This window comes from Ranitomeya imitator, chromosome 6, assembly GCF_032444005.1.
Source record: "Ranitomeya imitator isolate aRanImi1 chromosome 6, aRanImi1.pri, whole genome shotgun sequence".
Classification (NCBI taxonomy): Eukaryota; Metazoa; Chordata; class Amphibia; order Anura; family Dendrobatidae; genus Ranitomeya; species Ranitomeya imitator.
In genome coordinates this window covers 15,623,456-15,650,521 of record NC_091287.1, presented here as the reverse complement: position 1 = coordinate 15,650,521, position 27,066 = coordinate 15,623,456, and the positions used below count along the sequence as shown (strand labels likewise).

Genomic DNA, 27,066 nt, shown 5'->3' with positions numbered 1-27,066 from the left:
AATTGCGCGGGAGCCCACGCAAATGTTTTCCGCCATTTAACCCTTTAATTTAATAGCTAGAACGGCCAAATTTTGCATATACACACTACTAACATTAGTAGTGTGGAATATGCAAAAAAAAAATGGGGATATGAGATGGTTTACTGTATGTAATCATGTCTCATATCATGTCGGGTTTAGGAAGGAGATAGCAAAAGCCGGCAATTGAATTACCGGCTTTAAAGCTATCTCGCGCTGTATGAAATATTAATATATATACATATATGTGTCTACTGACATATATATATATATATATATATATATATATATATATATATATATATATATATATATATATATATAGACAGTATGTATGTTTTTTTTTTTGATTTTTTTTTACACATGGATCCCTTGTATAGCCGTATGTCGGTTTTGCAAGCCTGCGAGAAAAACACGCAGTACAGATGCCATACGGATTACATACGGAGGATGCCATGCGCAAAATACGCTGACACACCCTGCCTACGGAGGAGATACGGACCACTATTTTGGGGACTTTTCAGCGTATTACGGCCGTAATATACGGACCGTATTGTCTTACGCTGAGTGTGACTCCAGCCGAAGAGTGTTATTACTAGTAGGGGCACTCTAGAGAAACACGGGTATTACATACCTGGTAATGTGTTTTTTCATGAGACATGACGGCACCACGAGAGAGGGGATCCGCCCATCAAGGACAGGAAACCTTCAAGATAAAAGGGGCGGCTCCTCTCTCCACATCAGTTGTTTTACAGAGTACGAGAGGAACTCCGCTGGTTAGTGTACACATAAATAATACATCCTATACGGTTCTATTCACCGATACCCCAGGGAGTGTATAATACAAATAATGCTAATAATGCACCCAACTAATGACGTGATCAAAAGGGTGGGAATATAAGGGTGCCGTCATGTCTCATGAAAAAACACATTACCAGGTATGTAATACCCGTGTTTTTCCATCATACATGACGGCACCACGAGAGAGTTACAGAGATTTGTATTCTCTTCTAGGGAGGGATCACTGCTTGTAACACTCTTCTCCCAAAAGTGAGATCAGAGGTAGCAGATAGGTCTAGCCTATAATGTTTAAAAAATGTAGACGGAGAGGACCAAGTGGCCGCCTTACAGATTTGGTCGATGGTAGCATCTGCTCTCTCCGCCCACGACGTCGCCATGGCCCTCGTGGAGTGGGCTTTCAGACCCTGTGGAACAACCCTGCCTGCACTACTATATGCTAGAATAATGGCCTCTCTCACCCATCTAGCTATAGTCTGTTTTGAGGCTTTAAGGCCCTTCCTTGACCCCTGGAATGAAACAAATAAAGCCCGTTTCCTCCAGGATTTAGTCACCTCTAGATACTGTAGGATACATCTCCTAACGTCTAGGCAATGGAGTCTCTCCTCTTTTTTGTTACTGGGATTGGGACAGAAAGAGGGTAGGGTTATATCCTGAGCTCTATGGAATCTCGATACCACTTTGGGGAGATATGCCGGATCTAATTTTAATACAACCTGTTGTGAATTCTGTGGCTGAGTTCACTTCTGTGGTCACAAGTGGTATTGCAGTCTCTGGGCTTCCTCCCTCAGGTGTTTTGGTGAGCTCATTGGCTGCCTTGCTATTTAGCTCCACCTGAGTCTGTCTTCCTTGCTCCTTGTCAATGTTCCAGTGTTGGATCTGAGCTACTGCATCTTTCCTTGGGCCTGCTGCTCTGCTAGATAAGTGCTTCTAGTTTGTTTTCTGTTTTTTCTGTCCAGCTTGCTATTAACTTTTGCTGGAAGCTCTGAGAAGCAAAGGGGTGCACCGCCGTGCTGTTAGTTCGGCACGGTGGGTCTTTTTGCCCCTTTGCGTGGTTTTCGTTTTAGGGTTTTTTGTAGACTGCATAGTTCTCTTTGCTATCCTCGCTCTGTCTAGAATATCAGGCCTCACTTTGCTGAATCTATTTCATTCCTACGTTTGTCTTTTCATCTTGCTAACAGTCATTATATGTGGGGGGCTGCCTATTCCTTTGGGGTATTTCTCTGAGGTAAGTCAGGCTTGTATTTCTATCTTCAGGCTAGTCAGCTCCTCAGGCAGTGCCGAGTTGCATAGGTAGTGATAGGCGCAATCCGCTGCTGCTTATAGTTGTGTGAGGATAGATCAGGTACTGCAGTCTACAGAGATTCCACGTCTCAGAGCTCGTCCTATTGTTTTTGGTTATTGCCAGATCTCTGTATGTGCGCTGATTACTGCACACTGTGTTGCCTGATTGCCGGCCATAACAACAACCCTATCGTCCATAATTTGTGTGTAAGGGGGGTCAGCTGACAACGCGTGTAAATCCCCCACCCTACGGGCCGACGTAAGTGCCACTAACAAAGCTGTTTTTAATGTTAGTATTTTATCAGAAGTTGTATTTAACGGCTCAAAGGGGCTTTCCGTCAGGGCAGTTAACACTAGATTTAGATCCCATGGTGGAGGAGTAGGAGATGGGACAGAGTCAGCTCTACTACAGGCTCGGATAAATCTCACCACCCACCTATTACTTGCCAGGTCACAGTTGAATAGGGCTGCTAAGGCTGAAATGTGTACTTTGAGGGTACTAACAGCTAACCCCAGATCCAAGCCCTTCTGCAGGAACTCCAGTATTGCCACTATCGGGACCTCCCCTTCCCGTACTGGCCCTGAGCTGGACAGGAATTTCTTCCATATCCTCCCATAGATCTTGGTCGTTACTGGTTTTCTGCTGCTGAGCAAGGTGGATCCATCTTGAGGGTTCCCCGTCAAGGACAGGAAACCAACTGATGTGGAGAGAGGAGCCGCCCCTTTTATCTTGAAGGTTTCCTGTCCTTGATGGGCGGATCCCCTCTCTCGTGATGCCGTCATGTATGATGGAAAAATACTATTACTAGTGGGGGCACTCTAGGAGTTTATTTTACTAGTAGGCACTCTAGATGAGTATTACTAGTAAGGGCACTCTAGAGGAGTATTATTACTAGTAGGGGCACTCTATAGGAGTATTATTACTAGTAGGGGCACTCTAGAGGCATTTTATTACTAGTAGGAGCACTCTAGAGGAGTATTACTACTAGTAGGGGAACTCTAGAGGTGTTTTATTACTAGTAAGGGCACTCTAGAGAAGGTTCATTACTAGTAAGGGCACTCTGGAGTACTATTACTAGTAGGGGCCCTCTAGAGGAGTATTATTACTAGTAGGGGCCCTCTAGAGGAGTACTATTACTAGTAGGGGCCCTCTAGAGGAGTATTATTACAGGAAGAGCACTCTAGAGGAGCATTATTACTAGTAGGGGCACTCTAGAGGAGTTTTTTTTTACTAGTAGGGACACTCTAGAAGAGTATTATTACTAGTAGGGGCCCTCTAGAGGAGTATTATTACCAGTAGGTGCCCCCTAGAGGAGTTATTACTAGTAGGGGCACTCTAGTTTTATTACTAGTGGGGACCCTCTAGAGTATTATTACTAGTAGGGGCCATCTAGAGGAGTATTATTACTAGTAGGGGCACTCTAGAGGAGTTTTAGTACTAGTAGGGGCACCCTAGAGGCATTTTATTACTAGTAGGGGCATTCTAGAGTATTATTACGACTAGGGGCACTCTAGAGGAGTATTACTACTAGTAAGGGAACTCTAGAGGTGTTTTATTACTAGGAAGGGCACTCTAGAGAAGGTTCAATGCTAGTAGGGGCACTCTAGAGTACTATTACTAGTAGGGGCCCTCTAGAGGAGTATTATTACTAGTAGGGGCCCTCCAGAGGAGTATTATTACTAGTAGGATCACCCTAGAGGAGTATTATTACTAGTAAGGGGCACTCTAGAGGAGTTTTAGTACTAGTAGGGGAACTCTAGAGGAGTACTATTACTAGTAGGGGCCCTCTAGAGAAGTATTATTACTAGTACGGGCCCCCTAGAGGAGTTATTACTAGTAGGGGCACTCTAGTTTTACTAGTGGAGGCCCTCTAGAGTATTATTACTAGTAGGGGCCATCTAGAGGAGTATTTTTACTAGTAGGGGCCCTATAGAGAAGTTTTATTACTAGTAGGGGCCATCTAGAGGAGTATTATTACTAGTGGAGGCCCTCTAGAGTTTTATTACTAGTAGGGGCACTCTAGAGGAGTTTTATTACTAGGAAGGGCACTCTAGAGAAGGTTCAATGCTAGTAGGGGCACTCTAGAGTACTATTACTAGTAGGGGCCCTCTGGAGGAGTATTATTACTAGTAGGATCACCCTAGAGGAGTATTATTACTAGTAGGGGCCATCTAGAGGAGTATTATTACTAGTAGGATCACCCTAGAGGAGTATTATTACTAGTAGGGGCCCTCTAGAGGAGTATTATTACTAGTACGGGCCCCCTAGAGGAGTTATTACTAGTAGGGGCACTCTAGTTTTACTAGTGGAGGCCCTCCTAGAGTATTATTACTAGTAGGGTCCATCTAGGGGAGTATTATTACTAGTAGGGGCACTCTAGAGGAGTATTTTTACTAGTAGGGGCCCTATAGAGAAGTTTTATTACTAGTAGGGGCCATCTAGAGGAGTATTATTACTAGTGGAGGCCCTCTAGAGTTGTATTACCAGTAGGGGCCATCTAGAGGAGTATTATTACTAGTGGGGGCATTCTAGAGGAGTATTATTACTAGTAGGGGCACTCTAGAGGAGTATTATTACTAGTGGGGGCCCTCTAGAGGAGTATTACTACTAGTAGGGGCACTCTAGAGGAGTATTATTACAGGAAGAGCAGTCTAGAGGAGCATTATTACTAGTAGGGGCACTCTAGAGGAGTTTTTTTTACTAGTAGGGACACTAGAGTATTATTACTAGTAGGGGCCCTCTAGAGGAGTATTATTACCAGTAGGGACCCCCTAGAGGAGTTATTACTAGTAGGGGCACTCTAGTTTTATTACTAGTGGGGACCCTCTAGAGTATTATTACTAGTAGGGGCCATCTAGAGGAGTATTATTACTAGTAGGGGCACTCTAGAGGAGTTTTAGTACTAGTAGGGGCACCCTAGAGGCATTTTATTATTAGTAGGGGCATTCTAGAGTATTATTACGACTAGGGGCACTCTAGAGGAGTATTACTATTAGTAGGGGAACTCTAGAGGTGTTTTATTACTAGGAAGGGCACTCTAGAGAAGGTTCAATGCTAGTAGGGGCACTCTAGAGTACTATTACTAGTAGGGGCCCTCTGGAGGAGTATTATTACTAGTAGGATCACCCTAGAGGAGTATTATTACTAGTAGGGGCCATCTAGAGGAGTATTATTACTAGTAAGGGGCACTCTAGAGGAGTATTATTACTAGTAGGGGCCCTCTAGAGGAGTATTATTACTAGTACGGGCCCCCTAGAGGAGTTATTACTAGTAGGGGCACTCTAGTTTTACTAGTGGAGGCCCTCCTAGAGTATTACTAGTAGGGGCCATCTAGGGGAGTATTACTACTAGTAGGGGCACTCTAGAGGAGTATTTTTACTAGTAGGGGCCCTATAGAGAAGTTTTATTACTAGTAGGAGCCATCTAGAGGAGTATTATTACTAGTGGGGGCATTCTAGAGGAGTATTATTACTAGTGGGGGCCCTCTAGAGGAGTATTATTACTAGTAGGGGCACTCTAGAGGAGTATTATTACTAGTAGGGGCACTCTAGAGGAGTATTATTACTAGTAGGGGCCATCTAGAGGAGTATTATTACCAGTGGGGGCACTCTAGGAGTGTTATTATGAGTGGGGGACCCCTAGAGGAGTATTATTACTAGTAGGGGCCCTCTAGAGGAGTATTATTACTAGTGGGGGCACTCTAGAGGAGTATTATTACTAGTAGGATCACCCTAGAGGAGTATTATTACTAGTAGGATCACCCTAGAGGAGTATTATTACTAGTAGGGGCCATCTAGAGGAGTATTATTACTAGTAAGGGGCACTCTAGAGGAGTTTTAGTACTAGTAGGGGCCCTCTAGAGGAGTGTTATTACTAGTAGGGGCCCTCTAGAGGAGTGTTATTACTAGTGGGGGCCCTCTAGAGGAGTATTACTACTAGTGGGGGCACTCTAGAGGAGTATTATTACTAGTAGGGGCCCTGTAGCGGAGTATTATTACTAGTGGGGGCCATCTAGAGGAGTATTATTACTAGTGGGGGCCATCTAGAGTAGTATTACTACTAGTGGGGGCCCTCTAGGAGTATTATTACTAGTAGGGGCCCTCTAGAGGAGTTTTAGTACTAGTAGGGGCCCTCTAGAGGAGTGTTATTACTAGTAAGGGGCCCTCTAGAGGAGTTTTAGTACTAGTAGGGGCCCTCTAGAGGAGTATTATTACTAGTAAGGGGCCCTCTAGAGGAGTTTTAGTACTAGTAGGGGCCCTCTAGAGGAGTGTTATTACTATGGAGGACTTATTACTCTGGGGCACTATATGTGTGATTTACAATAGTATTTTCAGGGGCTGCAGTTATCTCTGGAGCACAGTATTGGGGTCACAGCAGGGTGATGCTGCTCAGGGGGCACAACAATATGGCGGAAACGAAGTTATAAAATGTTATGAGGTGACAAAACCCCAAAGACACAAGTTCTGTCTGGAGAAGCGTCATGGCGGCACTGGGCGATGAGCACCAGCAGATGATGGCCCCTTGCATGTCACTATACACCCTGCACTTGTACTGATAGCAGCAGGTTACAGCGGGACGTCTGCTGCGCCATCATCGGTGGAACCCATGTAATAATTCACCACAGAATGGCGACATTTTCCTGTCGGATGTTGTTTCTCCCTCAGTCAGAAGAAGTCTTCACCTCAACCTGAAGTTTCCCGCCCTGAGGTCACATGACCCGCGGCACGCCGTCTGATTGGTGCTTACTGTGTAATCCCCTCAGGGTCCCTGTGGCCCTCACTCACACACAGGCTGGTCCCTCACACCAACTCCTCCACAGCGGTCCATTACCAGACAGGGGACACACCGGCCTTTATATCAGCCACTAACCACGCCCCCTATGATCACATGATCAAAGTCCAACCAATCAGTGTGAGCCGGGAGCAGGGTAGCTGCCGGTGGGGGCGGAGCTCCGTGGAGGCTGCCGGTGTCCGCTGCCGGTCATGCTGCTGCACGTCTTGCAGGCCGGTCTCCGGCGCTGCCCGGGCCCTGGCAGGTAAGAACTGACGTCATACGCACAGCCCGCAGGGAACTGTAGTTTCGACGACGAGTGAAAGACTACAACTCCCAGCATGCACTGGGAGGCCAACACTGAGTGTCCTTCCATTTGACCCAAACGGTGACAGAGGGGAACTACAAGTCCCATCAAGACCTGTAGAACTGCTACCTATAGTTCCAGCTCCTCGTGACATGGGGATTTGTGAAGAACTACAAGGTTCAGCATGTTGCTGCTTATTCTGTAGATATCTCTGCTTGCTGTCAGTGACTAGAAACCTCAGACCCGGAGGATTCCATGTGTTTCCATTCACTGACTGCAAGCAGAGGTGAAGATGATTGCAGCAGTGACCCCTGTGCCTTCTCTTCCAGGCTCCTGTCGCTGTCCTGCGTCTCCCGCGCTCCTCCGTCAGCGCCACGTCTGCAGCTGTACGCCCGCCTCCGAGAAGCCCCCCGCCTCCGAGAAGCCCCCCGCCTCCGAGATGCCCCCCGCCTCCGAGATGCCCCCCGCCTCCGAGAAGCCCCCCGCCTCCGAGAAGCCCCCCGCCTCCGAGATGCCCCCCGCCTCCGAGATGCCCCCCGCCTCCGAGATGCCCCCCGCCTCCGAGAAGCCCCCCGCCTCCGAGAAGCCCCCCGCCTCCGAGAAGCCCCCCGCCTCCGAGAAGCCCCCCGCCTCCGAGATGCCCCCCGCCTCCGAGAACCCCCGCGCCTCCGAGAAGCCCCCCGCCTCCGAGAAACCCCCCGCCTCCGAGATGCCCCCCGCCTCCGAGAAGCCCCCCGCCTCCGAGAAGCCCCCCGCCATCAAGATGCCCCCAACAAGGGCAGGACGCTGGCGCTGCTGCTGGGCCCCACCTTCGTGGGGCTGTGGGGGAAGAGCGCACTGTGCCAGGTGGAGGTGCAGCGCCCCCCGCCCATCCTGTCCGAGAGCCGCAGACCGGAGCCCGAGTTCTGCTGGAGAGAATTCTGGAAACTTCTGCGGCCGCAACTCCTGGCACTGATGTCAGCCGTGATTGTAAGCGAGTGACGTCATATGTGAGCGCAGAATAGTGAGTGCAGCTCTGGAGTATAATACAGGATCTGTAATGTAATGTACAGTATGTACACAGTGACTGCACCAGCAGAATAGTGAGTGCAGCTCTGGGGTATAATACAGGATGTAACTCAGGATCAGTAATGTAATGTATGTACACAGTGACTGCACCAGCAGAATAGTGAGTGCAGCTCTGGGGTATAATACAGGATGTAACTCAGGATCAGTAATGTAATGTATGTACACAGTGACTGCACCAGCAGAATAGTGAGTGCAGCTCTGGGGTATAATACAGGAGGTAACTCAGGATCAGTAATGTAATGTATGTACACAGTGACTGCACCAGCAGAATAGTGAGTGCAGCTCTGGGGTATAATACAGGAGGTAACTCAGGATCAGTAATGTAATGTATGTACACAGTGACTGCACCAGCAGAATAGTGAGTGCAGCTCTGGAGTATAATGCAGGATGTAACTCAGGATCAGTAATGTATGTACACAGTGACTGCACCAGCAGAATAGTGAGTGCAGCTCTGGGGTATAATACAGGATGTAACTCAGGATCAGTAATGTAATGTATGTACACAGTGACTGCACCAGCAGAATAGTGAGTGCAGCTCTGGAGTATAATACAGGAGGTAACTCAGGATCAGTAATGTAATGTGTGTACACAGTGACTGCACCAGCAGAATAGTGAGTGCAGCTCTGGAGTATAATACAGGATGTAACTCAGGATCAGTAATGTAATGTATGTACACAGTGACTGCACCAGCAGAATAGTGAGTGCAGCTCTGGGGTATAATACAGGATGTAACTCAGGATCAGTAATGTAATGTGTGTACACAGTGACTGCACCAGCAGAATAGTGAGTGCAGCTCTGGAGTATAATGCAGGATGTAACTCAGGATCAGTAATGTATGTACACAGTGACTGCACCAGCAGAATAGTGAGTGCAGCTCTGGGGTATAATACAGGATGTAACTCAGGATCAGTAATGTAATGTACAGTGGGGCAAAAAAGTATTTAGTCAGTCAGCAATAGTGCAAGTTCCACCACTTAAAAAGATGAGAGGTGTCTGTAATTTACATCATAGTTAGACCTCAACTATGGGAGACAAACTGAGAAAAAAAAATCCAGAAAATCACATTGTCTGTTTTTTTTATCATTTTTTTTTGCATTTTATGGTGGAAAATAAGTATTTGGTCAGAAACAAACAATCAAGATTTCTGGCTCTCACAGACCTGTAACTTCTTCTTTAAGAGTCTCCTCTTTCCTCCACTCATTACCTGTAGTAATGGCACCTGTTTAAACTTGTTATCAGTATAAAAATACACCTGTGCACACCCTCAAACAGTCTGACTCCAAACTCCACTATGGTAAAGACCAAAGAGCTGTCAAAGGACACCAGAAACAAAATTGTAGCCCTGCACCAGGCTGGGAAGACTGAATCTGCAATAGCCAACCAGCTTGGAGTGAAGAAATCAACAGTGGGAGCAATAATTAGAAAATGGAAGACATACAAGACCACTGATAATCTCCCTCGATCTGGGGCTCCACGCAAAATCCCACCCCGTGGGGTCAGAATGATCACAAGAACGGTGAGCAAAAATCCCAGAACCACGCAGGGGGACCTAGTGAATGAACTGCAGAGAGCTGGGACCAATGTAACAAGGCCTACCATAAGTAACACACTACGCCACCATGGACTCAGATCCTGCAGTGCCAGACATGTCCCACTGCTTAAGCCAGTACATGTCCGGGCCCGTCTGAAGTTTGCTAGAGAGCATTTGGATGATCCAGAGGAGTTTTGGGAGAATGTCCTATGGTCTGATGAAACCAAACTGGAACTGTTTGGTAGAAACACAACTTGTCGTGTTTGGAGGAAAAAGAATACTGAGTTGCATCCATCAAACACCATACCTACTGTAAAGCATGGTGGTGGAAACATCATGCTTTGGGGCTGTTTCTCTGCAAAGGGGCCAGGACGACTGATCCGGGTACATGAAAGAATGAATGGGGCCATGTATCGTGAGATTTTGAGTGCAAACCTCCTTCCATCAGCAAGGGCATTGAAGATGAAACGTGGCTGGGTCTTTCAACATGACAATGATCCAAAGCACACCGCCAGGGCAACGAAGGAGTGGCTTCGTAAGAAGCATTTCAAGGTCCTGGAGTGGCCTAGCCAGTCTCCAGATCTCAACCCTATAGAAAACCTTTGGAGGGAGTTGAAAGTCCGTGTTGCCAAGCGAAAAGCCAAAAACATCACTGCTCTAGAGGAGATCTGCAGGGAGGAATGGGCCAACATACCAACAACAGTGTGTGGCAACCTTGTGAAGACTTACGGAAAACGTTTGACCTCTGTCATTGCCAACAAAGGATATATTACAAAGTATTGAGATGAAATTTTGTTTCTGACCAAATACTTATTTTCCACCATAATATGCAAATAAAATGTTAAAAAAACAGACAATGTGATTTTCTGGATTTTTTTTTCTCAGTTTGTCTCACATAGTTGAGGTCTACCTATGATGAAAATTACAGACGCCTCTCATCTTTTTAAGTGGTGGAACTTGCACTATTGCTGACTGACTAAATACTTTTTTGCCCCACTGTATGTACACAGTGACTGCACCAGCAGAATAGTGAGTGCAGCTCTGGGGTATAATGCAGGATGTAACTCAGGATCAGTAATGTATGTACACAGTGACTGCACCAGCAGAATAGTGAGTGCAGCTCGGGAGTATAATGCAGGATGTAACTCAGGATCAGTAATGTATGTACACAGTGACTGCACCAGCAGAATAGTGACCGCAGCTCTGGAGTATAATACAGGATGTAACTCAGGATCAGTAATGTAATGTATGTACACAGTGACTGCACCAGCAGAATAGTGAGTGCAGCTCTGGGGGATAATACAGGAGGTAACTCAGGATCAGTAATGTAATGTATGTACACAGTGACTGCACCAGCAGAATAGTGAGTGCAGCTCTGGAGTATAATACAGGCTGTAACTCAGGATCAGTAATGTAATGTATGTACACAGTGACTGCACCAGCAGAATAGTGAGTGCAGCTCTGGAGTATAATACAGGATGTAACTCAGGATCAGTAATGTAATGTATGTACACAGTCACTGCACCAGCAGAATAGTGAGTGCAGCTCTGGAGGAGGGCAGTGTATAATTGTGTACAGTCTGTATATTGTGGATATTTAGATCCTGCTTCTCCTGTTGCCTCCTGTGCTGTCATTTTCCTCCTTTATCAGACAGTGTTGCTGGATCCATTGTTGATCTGTGATTTCGTCCGTCTCCGTCTTCTTTTCTCAGTTGGCTTTTGGGGCGGCGTTACTGAATATTCAGATCCCGCTCATTCTCGGGGAGCTGGTGAATGTAGTTGCCCGTTACACAAGGGAGCATGTGGGGAACTACCTCCGAGAAATCCGCGCTCCGGCTGTGAAGCTGCTGTCTTTGTATGCAGCCCAGGTAAGGGCCTCCCGGGACCGGTCCTACAGGCTGACGGAAGAACTGACCATCTATAGGTTCTGCCGTTATTTAGCTCCTGTACTCGCCATTGGGATGTTCCCAATACACCTGGAACTATAGGTTGGTGCGCCCTCTGGTGGTAATTGGCTGCATTGCAGGAATCAGCACTATTGTGAGAATGAGTGGGATTTCCCTCTGTCACGTATCCTACCGTGCTGCCACCAATTAGTCACATACCCACTCTCAGCACGCGACTTGGGGTTGCGCCTTGAAGGGTTAATCTATCTCCCCTCTCTCAGTCCAGCATTCAACCTCTATCCTATGCTGTAATGGGAGCATAAATCGCACACCGACCCAGGCCACACACCTGCTGATACACACTGCCACCACTCACCGAACACACAGGCGATGAGTCCCAGAAATATTACTACCACTGCCTGCCAATCATAAGACTCACACACTTTAAGGCTATGGATTCTTTAGAACATACAAGGTTCAACTTGTTAAAGTTTTATGCTTTAATACAAAAAGGTACAGTGCTTACAATAAAGAATAAGGTATAAAATATGGTAATAAAAAGACACACAAATATGGAAAAAAAAGTTATAAAAATAAACAGGAGAAAACTTACAGAAATAGCCAACTTTGTAGTCTGCTTTCTGCTCCCTGAGGGGGGAATGGATGGACTGGATCACATCAGTTTGGCTGCCATCAATCTGTGAACACTATTCTATGAGAAAGGAAAGATATCTTTCCTTTCTCTTAACTGAGTGGTTCCCACTTTATTTCTTGGCAGTATATCTGAGTATATTGACATATGTACATATATGTTATTTTATGTTTGAGTATTTAAACATCTTTATAATCGTTCAGGTATATTCCTTCTCACTTGTTAAGAACACGATTCTATGTATACAGGCCTGATTTATAGAGTCACCCTGGAGGTCAGATTTCTAGACCAGCCTCTCAGGTTAATATTACAATTGCTTGTTTTTTTCATTGGCCCATGGCCTCTCCACCAATGAATATATTCTTTTCTCTGAAATTCTTGGTGTAAAGTTTCCCACAGATAGATAGTGTCAGGCTGTAATTGACATCTCTCTTCAAAAGAGCTAGAAGGTGTTAAATGTTTCCCCTTTTTCGTGGTTCTCAGCAGATCCCCTGGCGAGATTGGAGACAGTAGCCTGCTTGCACAGGATACCATAAGTTGTGACCTTTGTGAGACCTGCAGTTTCAGGGCAGATGTTAAACTACTGCTGGTCACACATATAAACCTATACATATTTCGCTACATACATACATTTATACCTATGTATTAGAGCATCCTATAAATGATATTAAGACGTCTTGATCTCTTGTTGATTTCCATGTGAGTTATTGTCATCATCACTGTTTGCAGGCATTTCCCTTTTTGACTAGTAGATTGTGTATTATTATGTATGTACATTACTGACTCTTGTTTGCATCCCTCAGGGATTACTGACCTGCGGTTATATCATTCTGCTGTCTCGAGTTGGGGAACAAGTGGCCGGGAGTATGAGGAAGGCTTTGTTCACTTCTCTTCTCCAGTGAGTGTTGTGTGCGGACCCGTCCTGTGACCGGCGTAATGTCGTCTAATAGCAGATCATTATATCCATAGGTCCGGTCAGCTATGTAGTGCTGGGGTATTCCATAGGTCCGGTCAGCTATGTATTGCTGGGGTATTCCATAGGTCCGGTCAGCTATGTAGTGCTGGGGTATTCCATAGGTCCGGTCAGCTATGTAGTGCTGGGGTATTCTACTCCAACATGGCGGCCGTCGCCCCAGAGCTCCTGAGCCCCCCCATGTGACACAATGGCGAGTGCAGATGGGTTGCCATGAAATGTAGGGGTCTTCTGAAGGTTTCCATGTCTGCCATGGATTTATTCAGACCAGTAATTTTACAATAAACTGCAGTATTAAATGTAAAAAAAATACAAAAAAAATTTTAAAAAAAAAATGTTAAATATTAAGTCAGTCACTTTTTCACAAATATAATTGCAAAATGTAAAACAATAAAATACCTACTTGGAATTATCGCGTGGGTAAATGCTCAATAAAATCTAAAAAAAAAATCAAAAATACCAGAATTGACTTATTTTGATGCCGCATTAATCCCCCAAATTCAAAAACACTCAAAATGTGGAGTGTCCCTCAATGTTACCGTCAGCTCGGCACACAACACACGAGCCGTCGCACAACTCCATCCATGGGAAGATAAAAACAAGTCGGGAAGATAAAAACAAGTCGTGAATATCAGGAAATAGCCACACAAAACTTTTTTTCGTTTGTTTACAAAGTTCTGATATTTTTTTTCATCCACTAAAATATAGAAAACACCGGACGCGTTTGTTGTCGCCGTAATCGCACCGACCTGTAGAATCACGATCTCGGGTGATTTTTACCGTACACTGAACACCATAAATACAAAACCCCAAGAAACAATGATTGAATTGTAGTTATTTTTTCATCTTTTCGCTGCATTTAGAATTTTTCCCATTTTTCTAGCACATTATACGGTAAAGTGAATGGTGTCAGTCACAATTATAACTTTTTGCATCAAAAAACAATCCGTCACATGGACAGAAAAATAAAAACGTACGTCTCTTGGATGAAGGGCAGGGAAAACAAAATTGCAAAAAAGATGTAAAATGGCCTAGTCTTTAAGGGGTTAATGACAAGTGTCTAATTCCTCTCTATTTCCGAGATCTCTGCTTGCTGTCAGTGATGCAAGGGAATCATCCAGGGGCTAAAAACCCCAACCTGATCTAGTTCTGCTGACACAGCTGAGGGTTTGTCACAATGTGTCGGTGTAGATAAACACAGCAGCAGCACAAAGATGCCCCGGACTACAGGTTAATGCTTTTCCGATCTTTTTTCTGCCACAGTCAGGATGTAGCTTTCTTTGATGCTCAGAAGACTGGACTTTTAGTAAATCGTCTCACCTCCGACGTCCAAGAGTTCAAATCCGCCTTTAAGCAAGTGATATCCCAGGTGAGCCGGTGCGGGGTGTCTTATCCTAATCGGTAATAGACGGGCGCAGGAACACAATGTGATGCAATATAAGGGTATGTGCCCACGCTGCGGATTTTCCTGCGGATTTTTCCGCAGCGGATTTGGAAAATCCGCAGTGCAAAACCACTGCGGTTTTCACTGCGGATTTTCTTGTGGTTTCTTCTGCGGGTTTTCACCAGCACTTTTATATTGGTGCTGGTTGAAACCCGCTGCGGAATCCGCACAAACAATTGACATGCTGCGGAAAATAATCCGCAGCGTTTTCGCGTGGCATTTTCCGCAGCATGTGCATAGCGTTTTTTTTTCCCTTAGGTTTTCATGGTACTGTAAACTTTGGGAAAACTGCTGCGGATCCGCAGCGGTCAAATCCGCTGCGGATCCGCAGCAAAATCCGCAGCGTGTGCACACAGCCTAAATCTGATGCCGTTCTGGGTCTTTAGAAAGCCTTGTGGAATCCTTAATGGCTACTTTCATGACTTCTAGGGCCTCAGGAACATCACCCAGACGTTCGGTTGCTTCGTATCCCTCTATTACATCTCCCCAAAGCTGACGGGCCTCCTGGTGGTGGTGATGCCCTTGCTGGTGGGAGCTGGGGCCGTCATTGGCTCCTTTCTGCGCAGATTGTCACGTCGGGCCCAGGAGCAGGTGGGAGGCCCCTCCATGGATATAACCTACATTAGTGACATCAGTCGTGTGAACAACGTATTGTATTTGCAGATTGCAAAAGCGACGGGTGTGGCGGACGAGGCGATAGGAAATGTGCGCACGGTGAGAGCGTTCGCCATGGAGGACCGCGAGGTGGAGTGAGTGTTGGAGAGCGCAGCTTTCCACTAATTATCTGCTGAAGTCTTGTAATTACAGGTGCTGGGTCACCGCGGACCGCCATATAGTGCCCCAGCTTTCCCAGATAAGGATATACCTAGGTATGACATGATAGTGCTCTGCTCCTGGCGTCCTGTGACGTGTCTCTTCCATCCACGCAGGTTGTACTCCGCCGAGGTGGACAAGTCGGCTCAGATGAATGAAGTCCTGGGTGTCGGCATCGCCGTATTCCAGGGTCTCTCCAACGTCGCTCTGAACTGTAAGTTACACTCGGGGGTGCAGTATGGGCCGTAGGCAGCGGGAGGTGCTGCTGATGTGACCGCCTTTACCGGGTATCGGCAGTCCTGCACGCGTCCTAATTAAAGTCTGACTAGCCGCCATCGATGCCATGTCAGCAGCGCCTCCTGCCTCTGAATATGGAAGCGAGAGACGTAGAATAATAAATAATACGTACGGATCCCAGTGTGGGGTCTGCAGAGCTGTATACATCATATGAGACCCCCTGTCTCACACTGATCCTCTGCTTTTCTCCAGGTATTGTCCTGGGAACCATATTTGCCGGCGGTTCTTTAATGGCAGGGAATGAACTCTCAGCCGGGGACCTCATGTCCTTTTTGGTGGCTTCTCAGACCGTACAGAGGTTTGTCCGCCCTGTACTTGTATGTCAAGGATCGGCGCAGCGACGTTTGTACCTCCTGACTGTCTTTATTTTATTTTACACAGGTCTATGGCGAACACCTCGGTTCTGTTTGGACAGGTGAGCATGATGGGAACCGAGGTCTGTAGAGGTGGGAATAAGAAAAAATGGAAGGATCCCTGAATCCCCCGTTATACTATACTATTGCATCATACTAGAGCTGGTGCAAGATCCGATCCAGCGCTATGTGATAATCTTGGGCCGCTGGACGGGAACCGCCTCATCTGTTGCTCATTTTTTGATTAATCAGTCTGGGGCAATGTCACATGTGTTGATGTCAGCCCAGTCCGGCTAATCAAAGTTGGAGTCGTGGATTCTGTCAGGTAAAAGGTGGATCTCAGGGCTCCTGTCCAGAGGCCACAGATTACTTACATGAATGCTTGACCGGATCTTGCAAATGGATTTGCACCAAATTTCATGAGGACCATACAGTTCAAGTGATCCGCCATAGTACTGCATCATGGCTATGGTGTCAGCAATGGAGCTGTCTGTAATATATACTGCATCAATGCTGGCCACAGCATCTAAGTGGTTAACAGGAGGAGGGAGCTTCACCTTATTCACCTAGCTGCACGTTGCAGTATAACAACGAAAAACATGAAACATCCTGATTAAAAAAAAAAAGTGTCCATAATTAGCGTCACCACATCCGGGAACTATAGAATTATCACATTATAAAAAACCCCCGATGGTGAACACTGTACAAAATACCAGAATTGCTGTTTCTTGGTAATCCCACCAAATATACCGCAAACTGGTAAGAATAAAAACTTATCCCACAAACAAACAAAAAACATTGCACAATTCAATCGACAGATCAATAAGAATGTTGCCGCTCAATATAAAAAATAAGGTTTTATTGTGCAAAAAATGGCAAAACATAAAAAATTATAGAGCACACAGCGAACGTTGCAAAATGGGAAAAAGAAAAGGCTGGAGGAAATAATACTTTTTAAAAAAGAGAAAAAAAACATCTTTCCCAATTTATAAAAGAACGAGCGCTCTTATGGCCTTCACCGGGGGACGCTCTTAGGCTATGTGCACACGTAAGAAAAGAGGTGCAGAATTTTCTGCACAAAATCCGCATCTCCTGGCAGGATCCGTAGCTGCGGATTTGCCGCGGATTTTGTGCTTTTTTTTATGCGGAATTGATGCGGATTTTGTGCAGATTTTCAGCGTTTTTTGCCACTGCGGATTTTTAACATGGAGGGGTGCAGAAACGCTGCAGACCCGCACAAAAGAAGTGACATGCACTTCTTTGAAATCCGCAGCAATTCCGCACTGATTTTTCTGCACCATCTGCACAGCTTTTTTTTTTATCCCATTGAATAACATTGTACTGTACATCACAGTGCGGATCTGCAGCGATTCTGCGCGGAAAAATCCACTGCAGATCCGCAGCAAATCCGCATCGTGTGCAAATAGCCTTATAGCCACTTCATCACCGGGGTGCGCGCTTGTGGCCACGTCATCACTGGGGGATGCTCTTATGGCCACGTCATCACTGGGGGACGCTCTTATGGCCACGTCTTCACTGGGGGACGCTCTTATGGCCACGTCATCACCGGGGGATGGTCTTATGGCCACGTCATCACCGGGAGACGCTCTTATGGCCACGTCATCACCGGGGGACGGTCTTATGGCCACGTCATCACTGGGGGACGCCCTTATGGTAATCACCGGGGGATGCTTTTATGGCCACTTCATCACCGGGGGACGGTCTTATGGCCATCACCAGGGTGCGCTCTTATGGTAATCACCGGGGGGCGCTCTTATGGTCACTTCATCACCGGGGGGTGCTCTTATGGCCATCACCAGGGAGTGCTCCTATGGTAATAATCACCGGGGGACGCTCTTATGGTCACTTCATCACCAAGGGGCGCTCTTATGGCCATCACCAGGGTGCGCTCTTATGGTAATCACCGGGGGGCGCTCTTATGGTCACTTCATCACCAAGGGGCGCTCTTATGGCCATCACCAGGGAGCGCTCCTATGGTAATCACCAGGGGATGCTCTTATGGCCACGTCATCACCGGGGGACGCTCTTATGGCCACGTCATCACCGGGGGACACTCTTATGGCCACGTCATCACCGGGGGACGGTCTTATGGCCACGTCATCACCGGGAGACGCTCTTATGGCCACGTCATCACCGGGGGGGCACTCTTATGGCCACGTCATCACCGGGGGACGCTCTTATGGCCACGTCATCACCGGGGGACGCTCTTATGTACTGGTCATCACCAAGGGGCGCTCTTATGGCCATCACCAGGGAGTGCTCCTATGGTAATCACCAGGGGGCGCTCTTATGGCCATCACCAGGGAGCGCTCCTATGGTAATCACCAGGGGGCGCTCTTATGGCCACGTCATCACCGGGGGACGCTCTTATGGCCACGTCATCACCGGGGGGCGCTCTTATGGCCACTTCATCACCGGGGGGTTCTCTTTCTAGCTTTTATGATGGACTTAGGCTGAAATTTTTCATATTTGAAAACCTTTTTAGTAATTGTCCTCCGTTTATAGGATGTATTTCTGTCTCTTAGGTGGTCCGGGGTCTTAGTGCAGGGGGCCGAGTCTTTGAGTTCATGCGTTTGCAGCCAGAGATCCCGCTCAGAGGAGGGAAGAAACTTCCTCAGCTGACGGGAGAAATCCACTTCAGTAATGTCTCCTTCAGGTAAGATCTGGGGGTTTAGCAATGTCGGTAAGGTGGTCTTATACTCCGTACAGTGAGGGGGATTTATCCACAAAGATGGTGCAAGCTCTGGAGCTTTAGTAAATCTCTGGTGGTGTCTGGTACTGCAGCTCCTTTACATGGAAGTGGATGGAGCCGAGCTGCAATGCCACACACAACCTGTGGATGACTCTGTCTTGATCTTCTATTTCTGAGCGACCCCTTTAATATTTCACTGACCGGCGAGGGCAGGAGGGAGACGGATAAGGCTCCACAATGATACACCTCCGCTTCTCCAGTTATCCCACTCGGCCAGGACAAGAAGTCTTGAGTGGATTTGACCTGTACGTTCCCCCTGGTAAGACGGTGGCCATCGTGGGACAGTCAGGGGGAGGTAAGAACAGAAGAGTGACGGAGACCCCTTTCTTTTGGAAGGTCACATAGTTTCCCTCTGTACAATGTTTATTCTGACCGTTGTTTGTGGTGGGATATAGGAAAGTCCACGGTGGCGGCGCTGATGGAGCGATTCTACGACCCCAGCAGGGGTGCGGTGGAGCTGGACGGAGTCGACATCCGATTACTGGACCCCTCGTGGTTAAGAGGAGAGGTCATCGGATTCATTAATCAGGTGAGAGGCAGATCGGATACTCCGGCAAGGGCCCGATAATGGTCAGACGGGTACGTTATATTCTGCCCTGACGGATGACGGCAACGAAGAAGTTACCCCGGGCTGTAAGTGACATCGGAGGTCACTGCTCCGTAATAAGGAGAGCGATAAGCCAACCGGTCTGTAATAAGGAGACGACTGCTCTGTAATAAGGAGAGCGACGAGCCAACCGGTCTGTAATAAGGAGGGAGACGAGCCAACTGCTCTGTAATAAGGAGAGCGACGAGCCAACCGGTCTGTAATAAGGAGAGCGACGAGCCAACCGGTCTGTAATAAGGAGAGAGACGAGCCAACTGCTCTGTAATAAGGAGAGCGACGAGCCAACCGGTCTGTAATAAGGAGAGCGACGAGCCGACTGCTCTGTAATAAGGAGGGAGACGAGACGACTGCTCTGTAATAAGGAGAGCGACGAGCCAACCGGTCTGTAATAAGGAGGGAGACGAGCCTGCTGCTCTGTAATAAGGAGAGAGACGAGCCGACTGCTCTGTAATAAGGAGAACGACGAGCCAACCGGTCTGTAATAAGGAGAGCGACGAGACGACTGCTCTGTAATAAGGAGAGAGACGAGCCGACTGCTCTGTAATAAGGAGAGAGACGAGCCGACTGCTCTGTAATAAGGAGAGCGACGAGCCAACTGCTGTGTAATAAGGAGGGAGACGAGACGACTGCTCTGTAATAAGGAGAGAGATGATCCAACTGCTCTGTAATAAGGAGGGAGACGAGCCAACCGGTCTGTAATAAGGAGAGCGACGAGCCAACCGGTCTGTAATAAGGAGGGAGACGAGCCTGCTGCTCTGTAATAAGGAGAGAGACAAGCCGGCTGCTCTGTAATAAGGAGAGAGAAGAGCCGACTGCTCCATAATAAGGAGAGAGATGATCCAACTGCTCTGTAATAAGGAGAGAGACGAGCCGACTGCTCTGTAATAAGGAGAGAGAAGAGCCGACTGCTCTGTAATAAGGAGAGAGAAGAGCCGACTGCTCCGTAATAAGGAGAGAGAAGAGCCGACTGCTCTGTAATAAGGAGAGAGAAGAGCTGACTGCTCCGTAATAAGGAGAGAGATGATCCAACTGCTCTGTAATAAGGAGAGAGACGAGCCGACGGCTCTGTAATAAGGAGAGAGATGAGCCGACTGCTCTGTAATAAGGAGAGAGACGAGCCGACTACTCTGTAATAAGGAGAGAGAAGAGCCGACTACTCTGTAATAAGGAGAGAGACGAGCCGACTGCTCCGTAATAAGGAGAGAGACGAGCCGACTGCTCTGTAATAAGGAGAGAGACGAGCCGACTGCTCCGTAATAAGGAGAGAGACGAGCCGGCTGCTCTGTAATAAGGAGAGAGACGAGCCGACTGCTCTGTAATAAGGAGAGAGACGAGCCGACTGCTCTGTAATAAGGAGAGAGACGAGCCGACTGCTCCGTAATAAGGAGAGAGATGATCCAACTGCTCTGTAATAAGGAGAGAGAAGAGCCGACTGCTCTGTAATAAGGAGAGAGACGAGCCGACTGCTCTGTAATAAGGAGAGAGACGAGCCGACTGCTCCGTAATAAGGAGAGAGATGATCCAACTGCTCTGTAATAAGGAGAGAGACGAGCCGACTGCTCTGTAATAAGGAGAGAGAAGAGCCGACTGCTCCGTAATAAGGAGAGAGACGATCCAACTGCTCCGTAATAAGGAGAGAGACGAGCCGACTGCTCTGTAATAAGGAGAGAGACGAGCCGACTACTCTGTAATAAGGAGAGAGAAGAGCCGACTGCTCTGTAATAAGGAGGGAGACGAGCCGACTGCTCTGTAATAAGGAGAGAGAAGAGCCGACTGCTCTGTAATAAGGAGGGAGACGATCCAACTGCTCTGTAATAAGGAGAGAGACGAGCCGACTGCTTTGTAATAAGGAGAGAGACGAGCCGACTGCTCTGTAATAAGGAGAGAGAAGAGCCGACTGCTCTGTAATAAGGAGGGAGACGAGCCGACTGCTCTGTAATAAGGAGGGAGACGAGCCGACTGCTCCGTAATAAGGAGAGAGACGATCCAACTGCTCTGTAATAAGGAGAGAGACGAGCCGACTGCTCTGTAATAAGGAGAGAGACGAGCCGACTGCTCTGTAATAAGGAGAGAGACGAGCCGACTGCTCCGTAATAAGGAGAGAGACGAGCCGACTGCTCTGTAATAAGGAGAGAGACGAGCCGACTGCTCTGTAATAAGGAGAGAGACGAGCCGGCTGGACCGTAATAAGGTGATGGAGGAGAACAGGGCGGTGTACTGAGCCGGCAGATACGGTGACTGCTGTAATGAGGATGCAGAGGAGCTCGGGAACGTCTCATAGTTTGGGGGCCTCACTGTTCTCAGGTCACAGAGGAACCGATTGCGGGGTCTTGTAGAGACATAGTGCAGACATCGCTGCTTATTGTCCCCTCTCCTGTCACTCAGGAACCTGTTCTCTTTGGAACAAGCATCATGGAGAATATTCGCTTTGGACGACCGGACGCCAGTGACGCTGAGGTCCAAGAAGCTGCCAAACTGGCAAATGCCGATGACTTTATCCGGAACTTTCCAGATGGATATAATACACTGCTAGGTGAGTTGTTCCTCCTGTCTCAAAGAACAGCTCCTACTATAAGCACGGTCCCCCTATTAGAAGCACAGTGACCCCTATTGTAAGCATGGCCCTTATTATAAGCAGTGTCCCCTATTATAAGCACTGTGTCCCCTATTGTAAAGATGGCCCCTATATTATAAGCAGTGTCCCATATTATATGCACAGACCCTATTATAAAGATAGTGTCCCCTATTATAAAGACTGTGTCCCTATTATAAAGATGGTGTCCCCTATTTATATGCACAGACCCTATTATAAAGATAGTGTCCCCTATTATAAAGACTGTGTCCCTATTATAAAGATGGTGTCCCCTATTATATGCACAGCCCCTATTATAAAGATGGTGTCCCCTATTATATGCACAGCTCCTATTATAAAGATGGCGGCCCCTATTATAAAGATGGTGTCCCTATTATAAAGATGGTGTCCCCTATTATAAAGATGGTGTCCCTATTATAAAGATGGTGTCCCCTATTATATGCACAGCCCCTATTATAAAGATGGTGTCCCTATTATAAATATGGTGTCCCCTATGATACAGCCTGTATTATAAGTGCGGCCATTATTCTGCCCTCCCCGCACATACCCTGACACTTGGCACGTTGCAGAAATGCGACAAGATGGTAGTGGAGCCTCGTGCTCTGTAATGAGGTAGCAGAGGAGTTTCACCGCTGTTCATTAGGGTAAGAGAGGAGCAGATCCGACACATTGTGAAAATACATAGTGAAAAAAACAGCACTTTACAGTCGTTGCCTTCATGCAATTTTACATCAAAGCATAATAATTTGTTTAAAAAAAATGGAGCGAAATTCACGTCAGTTGTTAAAGCTTTGACCCCAGAAGAAACGTACAACCTTCAATATAAGTAAAAAAGTTCAAAACATGCGGTGTTCGTACATTCACATATCGGCACATAGTCTCCAAAAGGCCAAATACCAATAAACTTCCAAGGCAAACCAGCTGCCTGATTTGGCGTAGGGTTAATTATATGTGCAATAACTCACACCTTAATCTTTAGAAAAAAAAAGCCCCCTTTATATGTGACAATCATAGAGCACATATCCTCTCTGGGGTTACAGGAGGAAGGATGACAGTAAGAGGGGTGACACCATGAAGAAAAGCGCTTATTCCTCTTCCCTTTGGGTCTCAGGAGGCAGTACAGGGGGGAAATATCAGTAAGAGGGGTGATAACATGAAGGAAAGCTCTTGTTTCTCTTCCCTTTGTGTCAGAAGAGGCAGTACAGGAGCAAGGATGACAGTAAGAGGGGTGACACCATGAAGAAAAGCGCTTATTCCTCTTCCCTTTGGGTCGCAGGAGGCAGTACAGGAGGAAGGATAACATGAAGAAAAGCTCTTGTTCATCCTCCCTGTGTGTCAGAACGGGCAGTACAGGAGGAAGGATGACAGTAACAGGGGTGATAATGTGAAGAGAAGTTCCTGTATTTACCCTGGGGGTTGTGTAGGCCGTACAGAGGGACAGATGACAGTAACTGGCTGTAATTGATGAGGGTGATAACACGAGGATAAGTTCCTGTATTTACCCTGGGGGTTGTGTAGGCTGTACAGAGGGACAGATGACCGTAACTGGCTGTAATTGATGAGGGTGATAACACGAGGATAAGTTCCTGTATTTACCCTGGGGGTTGTGTAGGCCGTACAGAGGGACAGATGACAGTAAATGGCTGTAATTGATGAGGGTGATAACACGAGGATAAGTTCCTGTTTTTACCCTGGGGTTGTGTAGGCTGTACAGAGGGACAGATGACAGTAACTGGCTGTAATTGATGAGGGTGATAACATGAGGAAAAGTTCCTGAATACTCTGTCCTTGTACTTGTGATACGTGTCACATCATTTCTTTTTTTGGACCCATTTCTCTTGACTGACAGGTGAGCGTGGAGTTACCCTCTCCGGAGGTCAGAAGCAGCGGGTGGCCATCGCCCGCGCGCTCCTCAAAGACCCCCGGATATTAATCTTAGATGAAGCCACAAGTGCGCTGGACGCAGAGTCTGAGAGGATGGTGCAGATGGCGCTGGATCGTGCTTCCTCCGGCCGCACTGTCTTGGTCATTGCCCATCGGCTCAGCACCATTGCAGACGCCGATATCATCGTGGTCTTATCAAAGGGCCGTATCGTGGAGGTGAGCCCACAGTCCTTACTTAAAGGGGTTGTCCAGGGTGGTGATTTTGTCGCGCTATCTTGAAGATAGGACATCAGTATCGTATGGGCGGGTGTCGGACACCCCCACTGATCAGTTATCGGCGACCAGGTGTACCCCACTGTCCTGACTCTGCAGAGCAGGGGCTCAGCTCCTATCCACTTTAATGAGAGCGTTGCAGATCCTCTCCACACACTGCTGCCCTGGACGGCCCTGTAACAAAGAGTGAGGTCCTTTATTGTGTCAATGGGCATCTATCGGCTCGGTGCCGTCAGGTATCTGCACATCTGTCTGTATACAGGAGAGGAGCTCCATGCTGATGCCAGATCTTCAGTGCTGAGTGCAGGAGAGGAGCTCCTTGGTGTTCTCATACCTTCATTATAATGTACAGGAAAGGAGCTTCATGCTGATGTCTGATCCCTAATATTGTGTACAGGAGAGGAGCTTTGTGATCTCAAGTTTTCATTATTACATACAGGAGAGAAGCTCCATGCTAATGTCATATTATTTTACTCTACATAGGAAAGGAGCTGCTTGCTTGTCTGAGCCTCATTACATACAGGAGAGGAGCTGCTTGCTTGTGTCTCATCATCATAACCATACACACAAGAGAAGCTGCTTGCCTGTGTCGGAGCTTCATCACATACAGGAGAGGAGCTGCTTGCTTTTGTCTGATCCTCATTACATACAGGAGAGGAGCTGCTTACTTTTGTCTGATCCTCATTATATATAGGAGAGGAGCTGCTGGCTTGTGTCTGAGCTTCATTATATATAGGAGAGGAGCTGCTTTCTTGTGCATCAGCTTCATTACATACAGGGGAAGATCTGTTCGCTTGTGTCTGATCCTCATTATACGCAGGAGAGAAGCTGCTCGCTTGTGTCTGATCCTCATTATACGCAGGAGAGAAGCTGCTCGCTCGTATCTGATCCTCATTATACGCAGGAGAGAAGCTGCTCGCTTGTGTCTGATCCTCGTTACATACTGGAGAGGAGATACTCGCTTGTGTCTGAGACACGTTACATACAGGAGAGGAGCTGTTCGCTTGTGTCTGATCCTCGTTACATACAGGAGATGAGCTGCTCGCTTGTATCTGATCTTCATTATACACAAGAGAGGAGCTGCTCGCTAGTGTCTGAGACTCGTTACATACAGGAGATGAGCAGCTCGCTTGTGTCTGATCCTCATTATACGCAGGAGAGAAGCTGCTCGCTTGTGTCTGATCCTCGTTACATACAGGAGAGGAGCTGCTCACTTGTGTCTGATCCTCGTTACATACAGGAGAGGAGCTGCTCGATTGATCCTCGTTACATACAGGAGAGGAGCTGCTCGCTTGTATCTGATCTTCATTACATACAGGAGAGGAGCTGCTCGCTTGTGTCTGAGCCTCGTTACATGCAGGAGAGGAGCTGCTCGCTAGTGTCTGAGCCTCGTTACGTACAGGAGAGGAGCTGCTCGCTTGTTTCTGTGTAATGAAGCTGCTTCTCCTCTATTATTCTCAGAGTGGGACGCACCGCGAGCTGCTGCGGACGGGCGGTCTGTACGCAGAGCTTATTCGGAGGCAAAGCCAGGACCCCCCGGGACACAACACATAGAAGACCTCACGGCCTTTCCTCCCGAAAATACAGCTGAAGGCCATGAAACCAGCACAAAGCCCACAAGAAGACCATAACCAGGAGGCAGACGAGACCCCAGCCTGCTGCAGAACCTCATTTCTGTATACAGGAGTGAAGTACCCGGCTGATACCAGCTGTCAATCATTGCGTACAGGAGAGGAGCTGCACACACCATACAGGATCACACTCCAGACTGAGCTCATGTCCTAATGCATTTATACGGAGATCTTCGATTTCTGTATAGGAGAGAAGTGTCCTATAATGTGGCAGGAGAGGAGCTCCGCACTGATAGCAGCTGTGCATTACAGGATGGAGAATGGAAAAAAGCTTGTCAATTTGCAGTCACATGACCAAGGTCTGGGGTCGACTAAAAACTGAGAGGAGCCTCCCTGTTCACATCAGATGCTAATCCCAACATGGTGTAAGAACTGCTACATAGAGGAGAGGAGCTGCGCTCAGGTCTCTGCTGCTACTCACAGTTTACATAATCAAGAGAGATTGTCGGATTATCTGGACACTGAATCTGCATATGGTGACTCCTCTGTAACCTCATATAGTGGGTGTATATATACTGTATATAGCATCACACAGATACACCGCTCCATCACTCAGGAACGTAGGGGTCCGAAGCTGCAGCATTATACAATATACACAATATTTACTGCTAATGTAATAAAAGATTGATTACTGTTCCACTGCTGCAGTCACTGATACATTACTGATCCTGAGTTACATCCTGTATTATACTCCAGAGCTACACTCACTATTCTGCTGGTGCAGTCACTGTGTACATACATTACATTACTGATCCTGAGTTACATCCTGTATTATACTCCAGAGCTACACTCACTATTCTGCTGGTGCGTCACTGTGTACATACATTACATTACTGATCCGGAGTTACATCCTGTATTATACTCCAGAGCTGCACTCACTATTCTGCTGGTGCAGTCACTGTGTACATACATTACATTACTGATCCTGCGTTACATCCTGTATTATACTCCAGAGCTGCGCTCACTATTCTGCTGGTGCAGTCACTGTGTACATACATTACATTACTGATCCTGAGTTACATCCTGTATTATACCCCAGAGCTGCGCTCACTATTCTGCTGGTGCAGTCACTGTGTACATACATTACATTACTGATCCTGAGTTACATCCT

The 27,066-nt window shown here is 47.1% G+C and overlaps 1 protein-coding gene across 2 annotated transcripts; it reads left to right on the top strand.

The window, feature by feature from the left end:
- Nucleotides 1-6,967: 6,967 nt before the first annotated feature.
- ABCB8 (ATP binding cassette subfamily B member 8) lies at nucleotides 6,968-26,591 on the top strand. 2 transcript variants are annotated; one of them, XM_069729236.1, is made up of 16 exons: nucleotides 6,969-7,136; nucleotides 7,508-8,147; nucleotides 11,489-11,644; nucleotides 13,118-13,212; nucleotides 14,551-14,656; nucleotides 15,161-15,322; nucleotides 15,395-15,480; nucleotides 15,661-15,758; nucleotides 16,034-16,139; nucleotides 16,223-16,256; nucleotides 18,741-18,871; nucleotides 19,168-19,262; nucleotides 19,363-19,496; nucleotides 21,960-22,107; nucleotides 24,017-24,267; nucleotides 25,786-26,591. In XM_069729236.1, exons 1-16 carry the CDS (start codon nucleotides 7,084-7,086, stop codon nucleotides 25,876-25,878), a joined length of 2,388 nt encoding a protein of 795 aa, XP_069585337.1. In that variant the 5' UTR covers nucleotides 6,969-7,083; the 3' UTR covers nucleotides 25,879-26,591. The 2 variants fall into 2 exon arrangements, with proteins under 2 accessions (XP_069585338.1, XP_069585337.1); XM_069729237.1 differs by lacking the exon at nucleotides 11,489-11,644 and having other exon boundaries at nucleotides 6,968-7,136.
- The last annotated feature ends 475 nt before the right edge of the window (nucleotides 26,592-27,066 follow it).

What these genes read in the sequence shown, in the direction of transcription:
- ABCB8 (XM_069729236.1), top strand. Translation starts at nt 7,084, where the DNA reads ATGCTGCTGCACGTCTTGCAGGCCGGTCTCCGGCGCTGCCCGGGCCCT. An exon ending in TTAAGCAAGTGATATCCCAG is followed by an intron (nt 14,657 to 15,160) that starts GTGAGCCGGTGC and finishes CATGACTTCTAG; the next exon opens with GGCCTCAGGAACATCACCCA. An exon ending in CAAAGGGCCGTATCGTGGAG is followed by an intron (nt 24,268 to 25,785) that starts GTGAGCCCACAG and finishes TATTATTCTCAG; the next exon opens with AGTGGGACGCACCGCGAGCT.